The following is a 22372-nucleotide window of genomic DNA, read 5'->3' on the forward strand; positions in this document are numbered from 1 at the left end:
AATGGGCAATTTTACGATCTGCAGAAGTAACCCCGAGTTTCAGGTTATCTGTTACTTTAATTCTCCATCTCTGACCCATCTGTCTGTTGTTTCTTGCACTGTTGTGAAAAGGCGAATGTGAGCTTGGTAAAGGACACCTCATCTTCTGTCTGTGCCTTCTGGACTTCATATTGTCTTCATCTTTAGATAACTCAGTTTCTCAGTCTGCATTCAGAAATGGTGATCTGCATTGAAGCTATAGAGCTGGTCATTTCAACTACGAGTTTTTCTGAGCTATTCTTTCTCAATTAGTACATCCAAACTGGCAATGCATGTCCCTCAATGCTGCTATTAACAGCAAATAGCAATACAAATAAAGAAGCATAATTATCCTCTAACTGACCACCTAACTTAAACTTAACTTACTGTTAAGTCTCCCCTGTGGCATTCAAAATAATGTCTGTCTTTCCCAGTTATGACAAAGGGTCCCTGAGCTGACACGTTAACTCTGTTTCTCTTTCCTCCAATGCTGCCCGACCTGCTGAGTATTTCCAATAATTGTGGTTTTATTTCAGTTCTAACATCTGCAGTTTTAATGATTTTTGGGGTTAAAACTGAACCATGCTTGTTACTGTTGTTAACCAGTCAGCCTAATCAATAGAGAAACATAATAAAGATATACTAATGTCATTGCCGAGTTTAAGCTGCTATTACAAGTACACTGCCATCAAAATCTCTCTCTGACCTGCTGGCAGGCATGTTGACCCTGGTATATTGGAGAGCTAAAATTCTTTTGCTATGGTTTTTATGATACACCTTCTTTGGTTGCCAAGCAGCATTATCAATGAAGTCAAGTTGACATTTTTCTTATTTTTGTGGGGCTGTTGCTATCATCTGCTAAGGAGGGACCCTTCTCTGTGAGTAGCTATAATTATTCATAATCCCATTGTCATCTGGATTACATCAGTTTATCTTTGAAGAGCTGTTAAAAATTATGGTTTTTATCCATTCCATTTTCCTCTATACTCATTCTTGTTATTTGTTACACTCCTGATTAATTTTATGACTTTAAACTCAGAGTTATCTCCGGTACAAATAATAGATGTGGGGGAAGATGAAGCGAGGAAGACACAACCACCATAGTGGGTAGGTAAGCCTTGATTGTATAGCTTGAGAAAAGAAATTTTTGATTGTATCTCAATTAAAGAAGCACTTAGAAGCTTTTTCCCCACCATTGATCTTTCTTTTGCTAAAACCATTTTTTCTTATATCGGGTATGATTACAAGATTTTCAAACCTGATTTATGAAAGCACGAGCTAAGATGTCATATCTGATGCAGAAAACCTGCTAGTTTGTGTGATTAAAACCTAAATGAAATGTGAACATTATGCAAACAGGAGTTCCTACCTTAAACACAAAATGTTAGAAAAAGCTCTACATAAAGTGGGGGGCATAATTATAATAATAATAATAAGAAGCAGTCAGGACCAGCCTCTCCAGCACCTTCATCACCTGAGATGTGAGGGCAATTGGTTTGTAGACATTAAGTTCAGATGGAACTTAACTCTTTCTTGGGTACAGGAACCAAGCAGGAAGTCTTCCATAGCACCAGTATATTTTCCTGACTCAGATTCAGATTGTAAAGATGTTGCAAAATACCAGTCAGCTGGCTTGCACAGGCCTTCAGTATCCTGGGGCTGATACCCTCCGGACCATAAGCCTTGCCTTGATGTAGTCTCTCCAGCTGTCTCTTAACCTGACCATGCAACCCCTACCAGTGTAACTTTTTTGAAAATGGTTGCAGGCTCTATACTGTCATCTATTTCAGATTATGCAGCTAGATCTCCGGTGGCTGGGCAGGGTGGGTTTTCTCCTGCAGGTCCAGTACAATTTCAGGAGTAGGATTTGCAGAAACCCTCACTGAAAACATAGTGAACACGAGAACTGAAAATCCATCATTTTGAAAGCAAAGCTCCACAAGTCCAGTGTAATTTAATTCTGAAAAGTACCCTACAATTGTTTCAAAATCTATTTTTCTCAATCATTTTTCCTTTAAGTCCAAATGATCATACAATAATCCTTGAAGGCATTTACTAAGATTAGTATTGTTTGTTATTAATTATTACACCACAAAGGTTACACAAAAGTGAAATGTTCTGTATTTATCTTTTTTTAATAGAGTGAGCTTGCAGCACCAATGACAAGTTAACAAAAGGAATGAATAATTACAATTGGTTAAATCATTCTGGTATTTAGTCCCAGGACAGGTAAAAAAGTTCTGGTGGATGCAACTCTACTTGTCCTGTTGCCTCTGCATAGGATCAAGGAATCAGGAAAATGCAGCTGAGGTAGAAGATTGGCAGTAAACTTGATGAATGAGAGAGCAGGCTCAAAGGGCTTGATAGCTTACTCCTGCTTATTTCTTATGTTGTTATGTATAGGACAAGTATACCATGTTTGCATAAGTCAGAGCCAACTTTCAGGGGCCTTCCAGCAGTCCTCCTCTTTCAGAAGGTCTATCCTCCCAGTAAACCTCACAGATCAACATTTCTGCAAATTACATGAACAAAATGTGCTTTAAGGTTGCCGATAATTTAGTTTTATCTTTTCACACTGTTTGAAGTTGAGTGATTCATGACGAGTGCTAACAAATACAAAGAGTCAGGCCTTCAAAATGGCAGCTCAGCAAGAACAAACATAAATTCTTATTTAACATGGAAAGATAAGTCCACAAGACCATAAGACGTAGGAGCAGAATTAGGCCATTCAGCTCATTGAATCTGCTCTGCCACTCAATCATTGCTGATTTATTTTCCTTCTCAGCCCCATTCCCCTGCCTTCCGTCTGTAACCTTTGATGCCGTTACCTATCAACCTCTGCTGTAAATAGACCAATGATTTGGTCTTCCATAGCTGTCTGTAGCAGTAAGCTCCACAGATTCATCACCCTCTCAATAAAGAAATTCCTCCTCATCTCTGTTCTAAGGGGATGCCCTTGTATTCTGAGGCTGTGTCCTCTGGTCCTAGACTCCCCCATAGTCCTCTCCACATCTAATCCATCTAGGCCTTCCAATATTTGACAGATTTCAATGAGATTTCCACTCATTCTTCTAAACTCCAGTGAGTATAGGCCCAGAGCCAACAAATGCTCCTCAAATGCTCTCAGTGGGAGAGCATTTTGGAGATAGTGATCATAATTCTATCTCCTTTACAACAGCATTGGAGAGAGATGTAAAAAGACACATTAGAAAAGCATTTAATTGGAGGAAGGGGAATTATGAGGCTATCAGGCAGGAAATTGGAAGCTTAAATGGGGAACAGATGTTCTCAGGGAAAAGTACGGAAGAAATGTGGCAAATGTTCAGGGGATATTTGTGTGGAGTTCTGCATAGGTACGTTCCAATGAGACAGGGAAGTTATGCTAGGGTACAGGAACCATAGTGTAACAAAGGCTGTAATAAATCTAGCCAAGAAGAAAAGAAAAGCTTACAAAAGGTTCAGAGGCTAGGTAATGTCAGAGATCTAGAAGATTATAAGGCTAACAGGAAGGAGCTTAAGAGGGAAATTGAGAGAGCTGGAAGGGGCCATGAGAAGGCCTTGGCGGGCAGGATTAAGGAAAACTCCAGGGCATTCTACAAGTATGTGAAGAGCAAGGGGATGAGATGTGAAAGAATGGACCTATCAAGTGTTACAGTGGGAAAGTGTGTATAGAACTGGAGGAAATAGCAGAGGCACTTAATGAATACTTAGCTTCAGTGTTCACTATGGAAAAGGATCTTGGTGACTGTAGTGCTGACTTGCAGCAGACTGAAAAGTTTCAACATGTGAATATTAAGAAAGAGGATGCGCTGGAGCTTTTGGAAAGCATCAAGTTGGATAAGTCACCGGGACCGGATGAGATGTACCCCAGGCTACTGTGGGAGGTGAGGGAGGAGATTGCTGAGCCTCTGGGGATGATCTTTAAATCATCAATGGGGACACGAAAGGTTCCGGAGGATTGGAGGGTTGCGGATATTGTTCCTTTGTTCAAGAAAAGGAGTAGAGATAGCCCAGGAAATTATAGACCAGTGAGTCTTACTTCAGTGATTGGTAAGTTGATGGAGAAGATCCCGAGAGGCAGGATTTATGAAGATTTGGAGAGGTATAATATGATTAGGAATAAACAGCATGGCTTTGGCAAGAGCAGGTTGTGCCTTACGAGCCTGATTGAATTTTTTGAGGATGTGACTAAACACATTGATGAAGGAAGAGCAGTAGATATAGTGTATATGGATTTCAGCAAGGCATTTGATGAGGTACCCCATGCCAGGCTTATTAAGAAAGTAAGGAGGCATGGGATCCAAGGGGACATTGCTTTGTGGATCCAGAACTGGCTTGCCAGAGTGGTTGTAGACGGGTCATTTTCTGCATGGAGGTCGGTGACCAGTGGTGTGCCTCAGGGATCTGTTCTGGGACCCTTACTCTTCGTGATTTTTATAAATGACCTGGATGAGGAAGTGGAGGGATGGGTTAGTAAGTTTGCTGATGACACAAAGGTTGGAGGTGTTGTGGATAGTGTGGAGGGCTGTCAGGGGTTGCAGCGGGACATTGATGGGATGCAGAACTGGGCTCAGAAGTGGCAGATGGAGTTTAACCCAGGTAAGTGTGAAGTGGTTCATTTTGTTAGGTCAAATATGATGGCAGAATATAGTATTAATGGTAAGACTCTGGGCAGTGTGGAGGATCAGAGGGATCTTGGGGTCCAAGTCCATAGAAAGCTCAAAGCAGCTGAGCAGGTTGACTCTGTGGTTAAGAAGGCATACAGTTTATTGGCCTTCATTAATCATGGAATTGAATTTAGGAGCTGAGAGGTAATATTACAGCTATATAGGACCCTGGTCAGACCCCACCTGGAGTACTGTGCTCAGTACTGGTTGCCTCAATACAGGAAGGATGTGGAAGTTGTGGAGAGGGTGCAGTGGAGATTTGCAGGGATGTTGCCTGGATTGGGGAGCATGCCTTATGAGAATAGGTTGAGTGAGCTCGGCCTTTTCTCCTTGGAGCGATGGAGGATGAGAGGTGACCTGATGGAGGTGTATGAGATGATGAGGGGCATTGATCGTGTGGATAGTCAGAGGCTTCCCAGGGCTGAAATGGTTGCCACAAGAGGACATAGGTTTGAGGTGCTGGGGAGTAGGTACAGAAGAGATGTCAGGGTTAAGTTTTTTACTCAGAGTGGTGAATGCGTGGAATGGGCTGCCAGCAATGGTGATGGAGGCGGATGCGATAGGGTCTCTTAAGAGACCTTTGGATAGGTTCATGGAGCTTAGCAAAATAGAGGACTATGGGTAAGCCTAGTAATTTCTAAGGTAGGGACACGTTCTAAGGAAGGGCCTGTATTGTGCTGTAGGTTTTCTATGTTTCTATGCTCCTTTCATTCCTGACATCATTCTTGTGAACCTCCTCTGGACCCGCTCCAATGCCAGCACATACTTAGATAAGGGGCCCAAAACTGCTCGCAATATTCGAAGAGTGTCTGACCAAAGCCTTATAAAGCCTCAGCATTACATCCTTAATGCTGAGACTTTATAAATCTGAGATTTCCCAGAACTAAACAAATTTACAAGGATGTTGCTGGGATTTTGAGGGTCTGAGTTTTGGAAGGAGGTTGAACAGGTTGGAACTCTTTTCATTGGAGCATTGAAAAATGAAGGGTGATCTTATTGAGATGCATAAAATTATAAGAGGCATAGATAGGATCAATGCATATAGTCAAGACAAGATGGTGAAGGTTTAAGGTGAGAGGAAAGAGATTTAATAGGAATCTTAAGGGCAACCTTTTCAACCAAAGAGGAAACATTTTCACCCAGATAGTGGTCAGTATGTGGATTGAGTTGCCAGAGGAAGTGGATGATTCAGGTACGTTAACAAAATTAAAAGGTACTTGGACGGGTTTAGCTGGATATGGGACGAATATCAGCACATGGGTCTAGTTCAGATAGGAATCATGGTCGGCATGGGCCAATTGCAACAAGGGACTCGTTTTTGTGAAGTATGACTCTATGACTCTAATGAATAACCAAATGCTAATTTATATTTCAAGTTCCATCAAAATTTATATGAGCATGTGAGGGCTTTAGGTAAAAGGATTCCAATAAACACCTTATTACCAATGTAAAACGTTTTGGTCATTTGATATTTTTTCCATGATACAGCTTGAACTTTGCTTCTATTTTTGACATTGCCAAAAATTAATTGTTCATAATTAATCAATGCACTCATTCTTTTATGGTTATTGGACTTAGGGTATGCCTGCAAGAAAATGAATCTCAGGGTTGTACAGTACATGGTGACATATATGTACTTCGATAATATACTTACTTTTGACTTTGACACCCAGCTACTTTAGCTAAACTTTAGGCAGGCACTAATAGATGTTCATACAGACCGAGAAGTTGCAGAAGACATAAATATTCTGGGCTCCCCATGAACCGATACAAAAATTATACATTAGTTTGCTGAGGTGTTTGCATGCAAACATGGCAATTTCATGTAGATGTCTTTTCATTTCACCATATTGATTTGGTTATTGCTAATATTTAACCATGTGCATTGGAATAAAAAAGACCTTGGGTATAAATGAGCTCACGGCAAGTGAAGTATTTAAAGACTTTCAAAAAGTGTTGTGAGATACTGATATATACACAAATATAAAACATTTCTATGGCTAATAAAGAGAAAGTCCCAGGTAAGGAATACAGAAATATTATTTTATTTTGGTACCGTGTTTTGATTCAAATGGATTATGTGTCACTTGGGTGGCAGGGGGAGAACCTGGCAAGTACTGCACTGAAACCAGTGGCCAAGGTTCAAAGGAAGACAGCCAAACTCTGTTTTGGCCCCAAGGCAGAAGAGTCTGCCTCGGTTAACCTTCGCTGGCTGAAGAAGATGGAGCTTGATGTCAGAACTAATTATTTTTTGGCTTGCATTATGTGCCATGTTACATGTTATCTCAAAGATTCATTCACAATGATGACTTCCATCTACTTTCTTCTCACCAGGCATTCAGCACGATAAAAGCAAAGAGTTTCTCTGTTCTGAACAAAACATGTTAAACAACTTTCTATGTATATAAATGCTAACAAAATTACACACTAATATTCCTGATCTATTACTACATTAAACAACATGGTTCATACATGTACATTTTCAGCAATTCAAGACTTAGTGATAATTTACTTAAAAAATAGAAAATGATTTACCTGCACAATAGCAATCAGCTTTTAAGAAAATCTATTGTGCCAAGCTTGGATCATTATTGCTTTGAGAAAGTAAATCCATCTTTGGATTTTATTCAATATTATCCTACGCAACAGGTACAACACTGTAGAATTTTCATGTTATTTGTCTTCTTGTTCCCCTAAACACTCTATCCCTGGCAGGGGCTAGTAGGCACAAATTCCAGTCCTTTGCTAATTGCGCTCCGTAAGTGCCAACTGGGCGGTTTCAGAGCAGATTGGTATGCCTCCCCTGTGGTGAACACCTGGTCTATATTTGACGCGTCCCCTTCAGCTTTGCTGTTATCTCCAGGTTACTTTGTGGAGAGTTGCAGGAGCCAAACTATAGTCAGCAAGATGATACAATGTAGCTCTGGTATTCAGTACCAGCAGGCACCATGCATTTTTCCTTCTGTCCAGAATCTAAATTATAATTTAATTCAATCAGATTATTTCCTGAAATTCTTTCCAGTTATAATCCTCAACTACAACAAAAAATTTGTATGTAGAATATTTATATTTTCTTCATTCCATAGAGGAAAGCCTTTCAGTTTACACAATCTTGGTTCAGGTAATGTTTCCAAACATTGCTTGATTAATCTGTTTCTGAGTAAAATCCATACTCCTTCATCCTTACAACCAATGCGGAGGGATTGCTATCCAACAAACACCACTGTAGTACATCAGTCTATTTTGATAGATAGCAGTTGCTAATAAAATCAAGAAGTCATTTAAAAAGTCAAAAAATATAGATATCATTTGAGGAAATAGTCAAACAAAAATAATATGTGCCAACTTGACTGAACTACTGTATTTGGGTACAATTTTGGCCTAACAAGCACTAGAATTTGAGATGCACCCAGTCTGAATCGTATCACATTAGGAAAGGGTGGAGGTGAAGTGTAAAAATTACAATGTTTAAAATATATTTGGACAGGTACATGGAAAGGAAAGGTTTAGAGGGATACTGGCCAAATGCTAGCAAAAGGGACTAGCTCAGGTAAGCAACTTAGTTGACATGGAGGAGTTGGACAAAACGGCCTGGTTCTATGCAAGGTAACTCTTTGACTCTATAGCAGTACCAATTTGTGATCTTTGCAAATGTGTGTTATGAAATACTTCCTTTCAAAATTAACGTGCCATGAGTCACTAAATTGCCAGTAAAGTAGGGTTTTAGCAATTTGGCCTTGCCATTTCTGAGGTATTGAACCAGCATTGTGGTTTTCTTCATTGCTATGACTGAAAGTCTAACAAATAGCCAGAGTTTCATTCATGGGATTTGCAGAACATCATTGTCATGTTTGTTGGGGTAAAACTGTGTTGAATTTGATGAACTGTAATAAATTCAGCGTGGCATTTTTTTTATTGATGTATTACAGTTGTCAGCATGTGGCTCAATTGATGGCATCTTTGCAGCCAACACAAAGGGATATACTTCCATAAAATATGCACTTTCCACTACTGAACTCGGAATTGGAAGAGTATTTTCCAAAGTCAGAGGGCACAGATACACTAGCGAAGAACAATGACCACAAAAGGCATAATCTTTGTACAAAGGGGCTAGGGAAACCATCCAGATCAAAAGTCTTTCACCCCTGGCAGAAAGTTGCCAGAGACACTTTTGTAAAGACATGACAGCAGTATTCCTGCATTTTGGGGAAGCCTACATTGCAAGAATATGAGTTTGTCTGCTTTCTTGGGTTGAGGGAAAAGTAGATAAAGTATTTTTTCCTTGAATGTGGAGTTCAGATAACATTCATAATGCAGCAGTGAACATGGAAATCTGAGATAAGGCAGAAATCAGCAGCAGCTGTCTGGAACAATCCTGAGGCTAGGAGATTGATCTTGACCTTGATGAGCAAAGCAATCAAGGCACACAAGTGAAGTTATATTTGAGGTCACACTGATGTGAGTGAGAGCAAAGAATGCAGTTTGACCCTTTGGACAGCATGCTTTAGGAGAAACATGGTTTATAAAACTTAGTTATTCTGTAAGTAAATAAGAACTGTCATTTTTCAGACCAGTGAGGTGGAAAATCTCACTGCACATGGATTTTGCTGACATTGTTCAGGACTGATTTAAGCCAGAAAAAAAAATGCTAGTGAGAACAAAAGTTCTGCTGAAAAATAATTTCCTGCTGGGTGGTAAAGTACATCAAAATTTGTGCAAAATTATCGAGTTTAGTTTAAGCTGATTTTTAAAAGCAAAACACCCTTATTTTGGACATGCTGACACATTTCTGCCCATAATATTTTAAAATAGTCAACGCAACATTTTTCCCCTCATATATTATTTAGCTCTAAAATATTTGAGAATGTGCTAACTTGTTAAAATATTTTCTAACACCCTCCAGGTAAATACAATATTTCCCTTTAATGCTTGCATCTCCTTAATGTCAATGTTCATCACTTATGCAATAAATTTAATATTCATATACCTAAATAATAAATTTTGGTAAGACATTCACCTGTATTCTTAACCTAATTCTTCATTGAAATGAACCCCAGGTCCTGCCAAAGGGTCTCAGCCCAAAATGTCGACTGCACTTTTTTCCATAGATGTTGCCTGGCCTGCTGAGTTCCTCCAGCACTTTGTGTTTGTTTGCAGGTTTTCAGTCAGATTTATGAAGATGATAATCAGTTGTTGGTAACATTCAACACTAGTTTGTATGCAAATGTTTGCCAGCACGGAAAATAAGAGTCCTGGGTGTGTCAATATTTAATATTCTACATTTTAAGTTTTAGCCCAATGGCATGTGTACTTATTTGTAAGAACTCCGATTGAGAGGTAAGATTTATGGTTGTTTTAAGTAGATGTTGCTTGGAGGAATGATGGGAAGTTCAAAGATTTTCACTAGGGATGTCAGAAAGAGATGAGAAGGGAAACTCGAATCAATTAAGGGCCATGAAGGGATGGATCAGGAAGGGGAGCTGCAGAAGTTGATCAAAGGAGTGCTGGATTTCAGGAGCAGTGATGGGGAAATCAGATTAGTGTTGGGATCAGAGAGGCACTGAGGTGGCAATCTTGAGGGCAGTCAGTGCTGGTGGTGGGGGTTTGCAGAGACTGATTAAGGAGGGTTGGTCACCAGTGGAGGGTTGGTGTTTGTGGAGTTGGGTGATCATGGAACTGTAGATTAGCAGATCAGCTTGATAAATGTGGTAAAAGCACTGCAACTCCTTTGCTCCATAATCAGAACATTTTAATGTCGTTTTACCTTTAGGCAACATGGGTTATAAGTAGGAATCCTGTTAAAAATAATAGTCATTGTCTCCTTAACTGCTTCAGCAATTTATCCATCGTCTGGCAGCAGATTAGTTGCCTGACCTTGACCTGCCTCTGATAATATTAACTACCCATTTGGCACAAGCACTTTCATATCTGTGGCTAAAATTAGAAACACATGGTTACAAAAATTAAGTGAAGTATGAATAATTGACAAGAGACTAGCAGATCTTTGAAAAGAATGGGATCAACAGGATTATACACCTTGAAAAATTGACAAAAATATGAAATTACAAAAGAGGCAGAGTAGATTATGCTAAGGTCCAATTTGAAATCTCAGAATAAAAGAACACAAATAACTTTTTACTGTATTTTGTGTTAGATCACAATCTGGTATGTGAAAAATGAGGAAAGGAATACCTGGAAGGAGCCCTGTGGCAGCAGAAATGAATGAAATCCAGTTGGGCAATGTGAAAATTGCCAAGAACACTGAACAGAATATTATTGGCAATACTGACATTAGCATGTTAATATAAAATTCCACCGGTCATTATCTTAACAGAAGCAATAATCTATTTAAAAGCTTTGAGACATTAAAAACCATTATTTAAATGTAAGATCATCCTTTACCATTTACAAACCAACCACAATTCAGATGATCAGCATTCCTGCCAGCAAGAGCCAAGTGCATATAAATAAAGGTCCTATCAAATACTGAGGATTTGGATGGAATCTGGGCAAGGAACTGTGACATTTTGTAAATTTGGCTTGTATATGAGTATAGAAGCCAAATATTGTAAAAATAAATTGTGGTCATTCCATGGTGTGAAAGAAATTGTAGGAGCTGGGATTAAGGACAGGAATGGAAGAAGGAATAGGGAGTTGTGGGCATAGAGGGCAGAGAGGAAAAGATGCTTTTATGGGGAAGTTATGGATGCAATAATATACACTGTTTAGGGCAAGTAGTGTGTAGATGGCCAGAAATCAGCACCTCAAAAAACACTGGTTGGAGACTGAGGCCTTTATCAGGGAGTATGCAGTGGTTGGTAGTGTATTGGCAGGGCAGCGGAACTATAGTATAAAAAGTACATCTTGGGACTTACCTTAGCAGGATTGGACAATAAAAATGTCTCATTGGTGCAATAGGTTGTTTTCCAGATACAGTATGCCGTTCAAGGCTAGCTATTGGTGATGCCTGTGTGAAGTTTGCATGCCTGTGAATGAGTTTCCTCTGGGTAGTCTAGTTTCCTCACACATTCCAAATGCGTGGTGTTTGGTAGGATTTCGTTTGAAAGGTGGATGGAGGTGGTGAAGACAGCACCGGTGAACTACGATGACATTCTGCTGGCTACATACAATACTTCTAAATATATTTTCTTGGAATTACTCTCACTGAAACCTACAGCATGTAATTTCCCCTTAAGCATGTACTATCAAATCAATTTAATGATCTACAGATTTCATGATCTTATGATGGACTTGGCTGACTTAACTCTCAAGCAAACAGGTATGGCACCTTTAGATGGACAAAGGTTTATCGCCATGGCCGGAAATGAGGAAGGAGGGGGAGTCATCCAAGGGTGTGCTGGGGGCAGCTCCCAAGCGTTGCCACATATTCTGGCACCAGCATAGCATGCCCATCATGTTCAGTAGAACAACATGAGCAGCAGCAACAAACAAGACAACAACAGTAAAACAAGCCCCTTTCCCGCCCTCTCACACCAACTTTTAGATGTGCAAATGCAAACGTGTGCTCCCAATTGCCCAGTTAAATTTCATGAGTGAAGTAAAATGAGCCTGAAATCACAGTTCATTCCAGATAATGGAAATTGGTTAATATAAAAATAAACTGCAACACATAATTGAATTTCTATGCTAGTGCATCCAAATCACAGTCCTGAACAGAATGAAGGAAAATCTGCCACAGACTTTTTCACTGAAGCAAGGGTAGCTAAAATACAGCTTCTAGCTGTGGTCTTGTCCTCCTCAGTACCCACAGCCACATTGCTCCATCTCAATAAATAATTTTGCAACCAGAAATTTGTAAATAGTTGCTCCACTCAGGGCAAGCCAATTTTCAACAGTTTTCACCATTTGTTTCTTGAGATGTGTAACGAGCCACATTAATGAGAACACATCATTAACATCGTCAATATCTTCAGGGAAGAATAAAGGAGACCATAAAGTAAGCCTTTGACAAGGTGCTGTTAACAAGATAAGAGACCATGGTATTACAGTAAAGATACTAGCAGGGATTTTTTTTTAAAAATGGCTATTTTGGTTAACTGACAGGGAGCATTGGTGTTCTGCAGGAGTCAGTATAGGGACCGCTTCCTTTCATGTTATATGTCAATGATTTGGATGACAGAATTGATGACTTTGTGGCCAAGTTTGCAGATGATACAAAGAGAGGTGGAAGGACAGGTAGCGGTGAGGAAGCAGGGATCATGCAGAAGGACTTGGACAGATTGGGAGAATAGGCAAAGAAGTGGCAGATGGAATATAGTGTAGGGAAGTGTGTGGTCATGTACTTTGGTAGGAGGAATAAGGGTGTAGACTGTTTTCTAAATGGGGAGAAAACTCAAAAATCAGAGGTACACAAGGACTTCAGAGTCCTCGTACAGAATTCCCTAAAGGTTAACTTGCAGGTTGAGTCAATAGTAAGAAAGGCAAATGAAATGCTAGCAGTCATTTCAAGAGCACTAGAATATAAGAGCAAGGATGTGATGCTGAGGCTTTATAAGGCATTGGTTAGACCGCACTTGCAGTACTATAAGCAGTTTTGAGCCCCTTATCTAAGAAAAAATGTGCTGGCATTGGGGAGGGTCCAGAAGAGGTTCATGAGAATGAATCCAGGAATGAAAGGGATGAGGAGCATTTGATGGCTGGCCCGTACTCACCAGAATTTAGAAGAATGAGGGGGGATCTCATTGAAACCTATTGAATATTGAAAGGCCTAGACAGAGTAGATGTGGAGAGGATGTTTCCAATTGTGGGTGAGTCTAGGACCAGAATATGTAGCCTCAGAACAGAGGGATATCCATTTAGAACAGATAAGAAGGAATATCTTTCACCAGAGGGTGCTGAGACTGTGGAATTCTTTGCCACGGATGGCTGTGGAGGCCAAGTCATTGGGGATATTTGAAATGGAGGTTGATAGGTTCTTGGCTGTTGCTCCTTCCCGTGCCTTGTGACGCATCAGGTGGCAACCTTGTTTCTTTAGTATTTTGTCTTTTTTATGAGATTGAGTTGCTAGATCGGCACACAACCCAGTACAGGTGGAAAGTGTGCAAGGAGCCGGCTGGATTTGAACCCAGGACCACTCACCTCAAAGTCCGGTGTGGCTGCCACTACACCACTAGTGGCTAGGTTCCTGGTTAGTCAGGGTGTAAAAGATTATGGGGAAAAGGCAGGAGAATAGGGTTGAAAGAGATAATAAACCACCTATGACGAAATGGTGGAGTAGATTTGATGGGCTGAATGGCCTAATTCCACTCCCATGTCTTATAGTTATAGGCAGTTATGATTAAAATAAGGATATATTTTTAATGTCTTACCGGGTGGATATTCCATGAGTTATATCAGGAAGCACAGTTACTTTCTTTTCTTCTTTATCTGTTATAGTTCCAATGTCATGTGTTGCCCTAAATTGGTAGATCTCTCGTGGAGTTACCAGTCCAGCTTTAATTGCTGCTTTATTTAGTGTAGTAAAGTTACGCTTCAGTTTTTGCAACTTTGCCTGTGCTTTGGGTTGGATACTTCGCCATTGACCAATAGCTGAGTCAAAAAAAATTGAAAACTTATCTTAAAATGTTACATGTATGGAAGCACAGATTTTCTTTCCTGACCTATTATTAAATGAACTGATACCATGCCCAATTTCAACATTCTTACTCTGTTCACGTTTTTCCCCATTTATAATTTCTTTCATTCTTCAGTATTGTGCAACCAAATGAAATGTGAAACAAATTTAAAATGTTTGTTATCATATCACTCCAAAAATTCAACCAGGTGCTTGTTAATGAGTCACCCTTGCACTCCTGATCTGATTTCCATGCCAAAGGTACACTGAATGATGTATGTAATGAACTGCAGGAGAACTTTGGTAATGTGCCATAAGTCCACCCATAATCGGGTACCCACAGGATGAAGTCTTTTCATCACAGCATGGATTACTTACATTTATCCTTTGGCTCCCTGCACCATTCCTGCATAACCACACTTTGATCCCCAGTTCACTCCCTAATTCCTTGATTGCTGTCTTTGAGCTACAATCCCCTGCACTGAAATTGCTGAGTCCTAGAACCCTCTCAGTAATCACAGCCCTATTTCTCTCTATGATGCCAACACCCAATCCATGCTGTAAAGCTGTCTGCAATTTCCCTCTACAAACCTGATCCCCAATGCCCTTCTTAAAGTCACACCTTGATCCCTCTCATAAAACTGATTTCCTAAGGCTCATTCTTGATTTAGCTTTTTAATGTTGATTCTTGACCTCCCCAACTCCCATAATATCCCTTGCTCTCCGAAATACTGTTTTCTGATCTGTAATGATTCCCAATGCAGCATATCTTCCCAACTACTGATCCTGGTTCACTGGTTCATCCCTCAATTCTGCCATATGAGAGTCTGAAATGTACTAAAGGTCTTGGGTATGCTGAAGATTTAGTAGTCAATCCAGGAAGCAAAACAAAAAAAAATGGGTCTAATGTTCCTGTGTTAAGGAATAATCATTCAGGGGAAAGTCAACCCCAGCCTATGAATGAAGATTACCAAGATGCAAGATGCAAGCTTTGGTCTTAAAAGAAGAAAGAACAAGGACAGTGTAAGCTATAACCGCAATCTTCCAATGCCCTTTGGCGACAGGCAAGGTATTGGAGGTATGGCTGTTGTGATAATTTGTTTAAAAATGGCTGGACTAAGTTATAAGTCATGATCTGACCATGGTGGTGGGCAAATTGTTAGAGAGATAAAAAAGGAGAGGAGTATTAGTTCGTACTTGAAGAGAGAAAGTTTAATAAATGATAGTCAGCATGCATTTTGAGCAGACAGCAAATAATATCCATGAGTGTAGCATACTTAATGTAGCTCACTTGGACCTTAGCAAGGTATTGGCAGTCTCACATGATATGTCGATCCAGAAACTAAAGTCTCATGGAATGCTAAGGAAAGCAGCAAGCTAGATTAAAAATTGCCTCAATAGCGGAAAGTGAAGGATATTGCTAAAGAGAAATCTTACTTACAAGTGCAGGGGAATGCAGTGGTGTGCTGTAGGATTCATTATTAGGTTTGTTGACTTTTGTGGCATGTACAAATTCTATAGACAAATGTAGGGCTGCCAAAAAAGAGAGGGAGAAATTTGCTGAGTATATGAACAGTGGTTAATAGTGAGTAGACAAGTCCGATGTTACAGAAGAATATCAATGAACTGGTGAAGCAAGTATGAAAAGTGGCATTTGAAAAACAGTAGGAGAAGTGTGAGGTAAAGCATTTAAGGAAGACAAACAAAGAATCCACAATAAATGATTTTTTAAAAATTGCAGATACTGGAAATCTGAAATAAAACAGAAAATGCTAGGAATATATAGTAGATTGGACATGTTTGGAAAGAAAAACTGAGTACACATTACACTTGTCAGAAGAGAAAGCTGGCTAGGTCATTTTCTTAATAACAAACAATACTGGGGAGATTGAATTGAACTATATAAAATGATGAGAGGCTTTGACATTGTAAATTGTATGGATCTATTTCCCCTACCAGAGAGGTCAATAACCAAGGTAAGAGGCATTGAGAAAAATATTTTTTCACTAAATGAGCGATGGTGATTCGAAACTCACTGCCTGAAAACGTGATAGAGAGAAAAAAAAATCACCAAATTTAGAAAGCATCCATACAAGCATTTAACAGTATTACATAGAGAGATTTAGGTCAAAAGCTGGGAAATGAGATTCATCTTGAAATCCATTTTTTGGAAACTTTGACCCAATACTCTGAGTGGTTCTTTCAATTCTATGATGGTATTAAAGTTAAGACTTCTACAGCATAAAATTCAAAACTGTGCCTCATTACCCGCAGGAACTCCACCATCAAAGACTCTGTTGTATGTCCCATACACATAATTTGGTCCTGGTAGTGTAGTGCCATTCCTTTTCGGCTTGCCAAGTTCTGACTAAAACAGACAATAAATAGCATTAGCTAGTTAATGAAACAGTCCTTGTAGTCTGCATTTTATCATTCTAGTATCCAAATATAAAAGATTGAAATAAAGCCTGCAGCCTTCTGGAATATACAGAGCAGTAATCAAGAATAAATAGCTGTTTTTCCCTTTCTAAAATCCTCATTTAATAACTTTTATCTGGAACCACAATGCTTATAGTTCCCCAAAATATAAACAAATTGATTTAACTTTGTGAATGCAAATAAATTTATTTTATTTATTTATCACCCTAAACCCCACACCAGTCCTACTGAAGCTGAGTGACTGTAGTAACTTGTGATACTGAGTTATGTGGTGACTTCTGTCGGAGCAACAGAAAAGCTTCCAGCTTGTTGTGTGATTTGTGCTGCCTGGTCAATATAGCAGTGTCTCCTCCACAACCATACCATATGCATAACTAAAATAATCAGCTGGTTAACGCACATACAAAACACTGGAGGAGCTCAGCAAATCGGGCAGCATCTACGGAAGAAAATGGAGAGTCAATGTTTTAGGTTGAGACCCATCATCTATCAGAAAGATAGTGGATGATAGCCAGTATAAAAAGGTAGAGGGAAGGGGTGCAGCGGAAGCTGGTAGGTGATTGGTGGATCCAAGTGAAGGGTTGGGGTTGACGGGCAGATAGGGGAGAGAAGAGTGGGAGTGCCACTGGAAGCTGGGAGAAGATGGATGGCCTGAAGGTGATGCAATCTAACAGGAAAGGAGGGTGGAAAACTGAATAAAGGGAGAAAGGTGTTCAGAGAGAGGAGAGTAGTGGGGGAGGAGAACTAGTGGAGGAGTGCATGGGAGGATGAGTTATTGGGAAGCGTAGAGGAGGAGAAAAAGGTAAGGTAATGGAGGCTAGGTAGATTAGGAGGGGAGATAAAAGGGACAGAAAAGAAATAGTTACTAAAAGTTGGAGAACTCAAATGTTCATACCACCAGGTTGCAAGCTGTCCAGCTGAAATAAGAGGTACCATTTCTCCAGCTTGCACTTAGCTTCAAATTAGCAATTGAGAAGGCTGAGGACCAGCATGTTGTTATGGGAGTGGGAGAAAGAATTAAAATGTCTGGCAAGCATGAGATCCAGATGGCCATGATGGATGGAATGAAGGTGCTCGGCGAAGTGGTCACCCAGTCTGTGTCCAATCTTACTAATGTAGAGGAGGCCACAATGGGAGCAAAGGATGCAATCAGTGATGTTGGGGGATATGCATGTGAAAGACTGCCTCACCTGCATAGACTGTTTAGGGCCCTGGATGGTGGTGAGGGAAGACATGCAAGGACAGGTGTTATACCTTTTACAGTTACAGTGGAAAGTGTTGTGGAGGAAAAATGGTATGAGGGAAGGACGGGTGGACTAGGGAGTCTGGAGAGAGTGATCCCTCCAGAAAGTGAAAAAAAGGGGAGGGGACGATGTAGCTGAATAGTTGTGAAGAATGATACGCTAAGTGAGTAGGTGATTTGTTGGTAGGTGTGAATGAGAAGAGTTCTATTCTTGCTTTTCCTGGGGACGGATGGGGTAAGGGCAGAAATGTGGGAAACAGAAATTATGTATTGAGGGCACTATGAATAACAGTGGGGGGGGGGGAAGGGGCGTGAATGCTCTGTTTTCTGGCAAAGGAAGCGATCTCAGAAGTGCTGGAGTGGAAGGTTCCTACTGAGAACAGATGGAGGTGGAGGAATTGAGAAAAAGGAATGGCATCCCTGCAAGTGACAGGGTGAGAGGAGATGTATAGTACAGTAGTAGCTGTGGGCGTCAGTAGGTTCGTAGTAGATGTTAGTGGTGAGTTTTACTAGCCTAAGTTTGAAAATTGTACTTCTTGCACACTATGAAACTGGCCTCCTTAATTATTTGAATGACATATAGGGTTATATTTGTAGTACATATTCAGAGATGGACTTATTATACTTTTAATAATGAATGTGCAATGAAAACATCATCTACAGGTGGATAAAGCAATTTTGAGAACAAATAGATATTTTTATTCTGGTGTTTTTCATAAAGGGCTGGTGAATATGTGAAATTTCAATGGACTATACTCAACACATTTTATAGACCTTGATAAAGTTTCCTTATTAACATACATGAAAACAGAAACTCTTAAGGTATTATTGGACAGCACTTCATCAAATATGCATTCCTGCTATTAGTAACTGCAAAAAAAAAAGCACACCATTTTAGGATAAAACCATTAAATTTTGTAGAACCTGGCATCTCAAAGCATAAATGTACATTATTATAGTTTTATACTCTTTATGAATATATAAATACTTTTGAAAGCCTGTTGGAGTCCAGAATGTGGCCTGTGAGTGAATTGGCATAATAATGGATCTTTAGTGCACCCCTATGCTATTGTCAAGCAATTGCACAAAGAAATCAGTGTACGCAAGTTTCAATCCTTATTTTGTGAAGCTGTTTTCTGAGGCTATTGAATTTCATGATTAATTTTTAGATGGAGTTAATCTTTGATCATTACCTATTTAATTTTAATAAAAGTAAGAAAATGCTAATAAATCAAAATATTTATATGACCAATGCACTGAATTATTGTTAATCATTTGCAGTTGTAGAAAGAGAATCGCAACCTCTTCAAATACTGAGACATAGTTTTGCAAAATCAAATTTTCCCAAAGATTTATAACATAATATTTTCACTTCCAAAATTTCCTTAAAATATTCAGTTTCCAGTTAATTTGTGTGGCTGATAACTTGCTAATTATTTTACCTAACAATGTACAGTTTTCTTTTGTAACATAGAGAAGTAACTGATGTCAAAAGGTAATTCATGATATTTAGAGAAATATCAGTGAATTTCAGAATCAAATTTAGTATTCATTTGTATTCATGTTTACTTATAATATTAAGGAATTGATTCACTTGGATCAATGACAGCTCAGAGATTATAGCATGTAGCTTTTGGATGGTGAAACAAGTTCCTGCTATTTTACAGAACTGCTGAATCAAGGAAACAAAGATCATCCTTTTTATTTAGTTTTAAAATGAATTCCCCCTGTGAACATTTTGGCTTTTCAGTATTTGAGGGATTAACTGACCTTCCGACTGCATCTATATTTCTTTAACCTGTCTCCATGGTGAAGTCATTCTGGGAATAAAGTCGCCAGAAGATAAAGAGCCGATTGGATGTTCTTTCAGCCAATACTGCTGGTGATCATTTGCATATCATCTGATCTGGGTGCTCTGAAGAGCCTAGGAATGCCTAAAAATGGTGGTTGTTCTTTTCACATCTGAACAAACGAGTCTCATTATCTTTCCTGTGAAAATCTGGCCAAGAGTGCTCTTTGGAGAAGAAACCTGACAAAGTACATAACAACAATGCAGCAAATCTCCACTTAACTCTCGAGTGTCAACGTGCCATTTCTGGCAACACATTCCAAAATAGTGAAGGATTAGAATTTCCCGCTTTTTGTGCAAAGGAACATTCTTTTCACTCAGTGATTCAATGGGAAATAGTTTTAGAAAACTAAAGAGATGCTAACTGTCCTGTTATTTCTTTAATGTTTGCCTAAACCCAACCTTATGAAATAATATTTATGTGTCTGATTGTTCAAGCTTAGTGTGATTAATTCAATAGTCATACAAATGTAATCTACACTTACTTAGCTTCCCTACCCATACTTCCACAAATTCCTGTTTAAAAACCAATCTAATCACCTCTAATCTAAGCTGTAAATGCTACAAACCAGAAATATAATTTTAATGGAAGAACTCTGAGAGGGGAAACTTGTGATGAAGAAAAAAAACCAACAGCAAATTGATTCAAAATTAGGTAAACTATCAGCATTACAAGCAATAGTTTCTGGTTTTCAGCAGGCCAATATCTTTTTTGCTGGGGTTCTGTGTTGGGTCTTGCACTAGCATCCTGTGAGTGGAATAGGGCAAAGGGTAACATTGCAGTACACCAAACATCCCTTAAGGGGCAACTGGGAAAATGGATGTAACCGCTTGAAGGAAATAGTCTCGTGGGACAGAAAATTGCTTTGTGGCCTTGCGATTTCCTTTTCAATGTTTTCAGTTTTTCAAGGCTAGCCTTGAGCAGAAAAAAATGACAAAAAGCTCAGCGGGTGGTATGAACTAGTATCACATGTCCCTGAATTAGTTGATTTGGGCTTTGTTCCTTAGTTCAGAGGCATGGGTGTAAAATCTTGGTTGATAATTCAGTGCAGTAATGTCAGCTTTTTGTCAGAGAAGCCATTGTTATGAGGGAGCATTAAAACTAAGGTCTTAGCTGCTTTTCAGATGAATGTAAAGCATTCCATTGAACAATTTTGATGATGAGAAGTATTTTGCAATTGGTATATTGGTAAATTGGTTTACTATTGTCACATATACCAAGGTACAGTGGAAAATTTGTCTTGCATATTGTCCACACAGATAAATACATTACAACAGTGCATTAAGTTAGTATAAACAATAACAGTGTGAAATAAAGTGTTACAGTACACAGAAAGTGTAGTGCAGGTTGACAGCAAGGTGCAGGATCACAATGAGGTAGATTGTAAGGTGAAGAGTCCAGCTTATCAGACTAGGGAACCAATCAATAGTCTTAAAGATGCTGCCCTTGAGCCTTGTGATATGTGCTTTCATGCTTTTGAATTTTTTGACTGATGGGAAGAAAAAGAAAAGAGAATATCTGGGTGAGTGGGGATCACTGATTATGTTGGTTGCCATACTGAAGGAGAGTTCATGGAGGGGAGGCTGGTTTCCGTGATGTGCTCTGCGGTTTATTGTGGTCGTAGTCAGAGCAGTTGTCATACCAAGACACAATGCATGCGGTAGGATGCTTTCTATGATGCATCAATAAAAATAGGTGAGGTGGCCACCATCCCCTTCTTGACATCAATGACCAGCTCTTTTATTTTGCTAACATTGAGGGAAAGGTTGTTTTTAAAAAAAAGATCTAGTGTTTTCTAGTCATATATGATGAATAAACTCTCCTCGGGCTTCCAGCTGGGTACAGGTATCAATTATAACCAACGTTTCGATAACAAACTCTGCTATCTTCAATCATGATGATTGCCCAAGCATTATCCCTGATGAAGATAGCAGAGTTTGTCATTGAAATGTCGGTTATAATTGATACCTGTACCCGGCTGGAAGCCCGAGAAGAGTTTACTCAGAAAGGTTGTTGTCATGACAACATATCACTAGGCTCTCTATCTCCTTCCTGCATCTCTATTTGAGTTACGGTCCTCTAGAGTGGTATTATCTGCAAACTTCTGGTACTACTAAATTGATACCACTAAAACAGGTTACCTTAATGTTATCACATTGCTAACTATGGAATTTTGTGTTTAAGTATGTATTTCCTTGCAGTACAACACTAACCACACTTTAAAACTTCATCATTAACTGCAAGATGTTCTCTTGCAAATGCACAGCTGAAACATGGAGGTTATTCAGGGACCACTTGCTTCATCAGCATGGAGTTAAGGATAGGTTTGTCTCATTGAGACAGGGTAAATATGGTAGGGTAAATGAACCTCAGTTGAGGGTAGAGGTGGAACATTTAGTCAAGGGAAAGAAGGAAACTTAAGTTTAGGAAACTAAAATCAGACAGTGCTGTTGAGAATTATAAAGGAGCTTAAGAAGGAACTTAGGAGAGCTAGAATGGGACATGAAAAGATCTTGGAAAATAGGATTACAGAAAACTTGAGGCAGTGTTGGTAGGGAAGGTCTTCAATGAATACTTTGCT

General features: G+C 39.4%; 1 protein-coding gene across 1 annotated transcript in view; it reads right to left on the reverse strand.

Annotated features, from left to right (window-relative positions):
- Window positions 1-22372, reverse strand: part of cfap77 (cilia and flagella associated protein 77) — a 156955-nt gene that overhangs the window by 53892 nt on the left and 80691 nt on the right. The window contains exons 3-4 of the mRNA XM_072239951.1: window positions 16528-16627; window positions 14015-14234 (exon numbers count right to left, since the gene is read on the reverse strand). Of these exons, the coding sequence (XP_072096052.1) occupies window positions 14015-14234; window positions 16528-16627 (320 nt within the window). The remainder of the gene's footprint in view (window positions 1-14014; window positions 14235-16527; window positions 16628-22372) is intronic.

This window comes from Mobula birostris, chromosome 22 (genome assembly GCF_030028105.1).
Source record: "Mobula birostris isolate sMobBir1 chromosome 22, sMobBir1.hap1, whole genome shotgun sequence".
NCBI lineage: Eukaryota > Metazoa > Chordata > Chondrichthyes > Myliobatiformes > Myliobatidae > Mobula > Mobula birostris.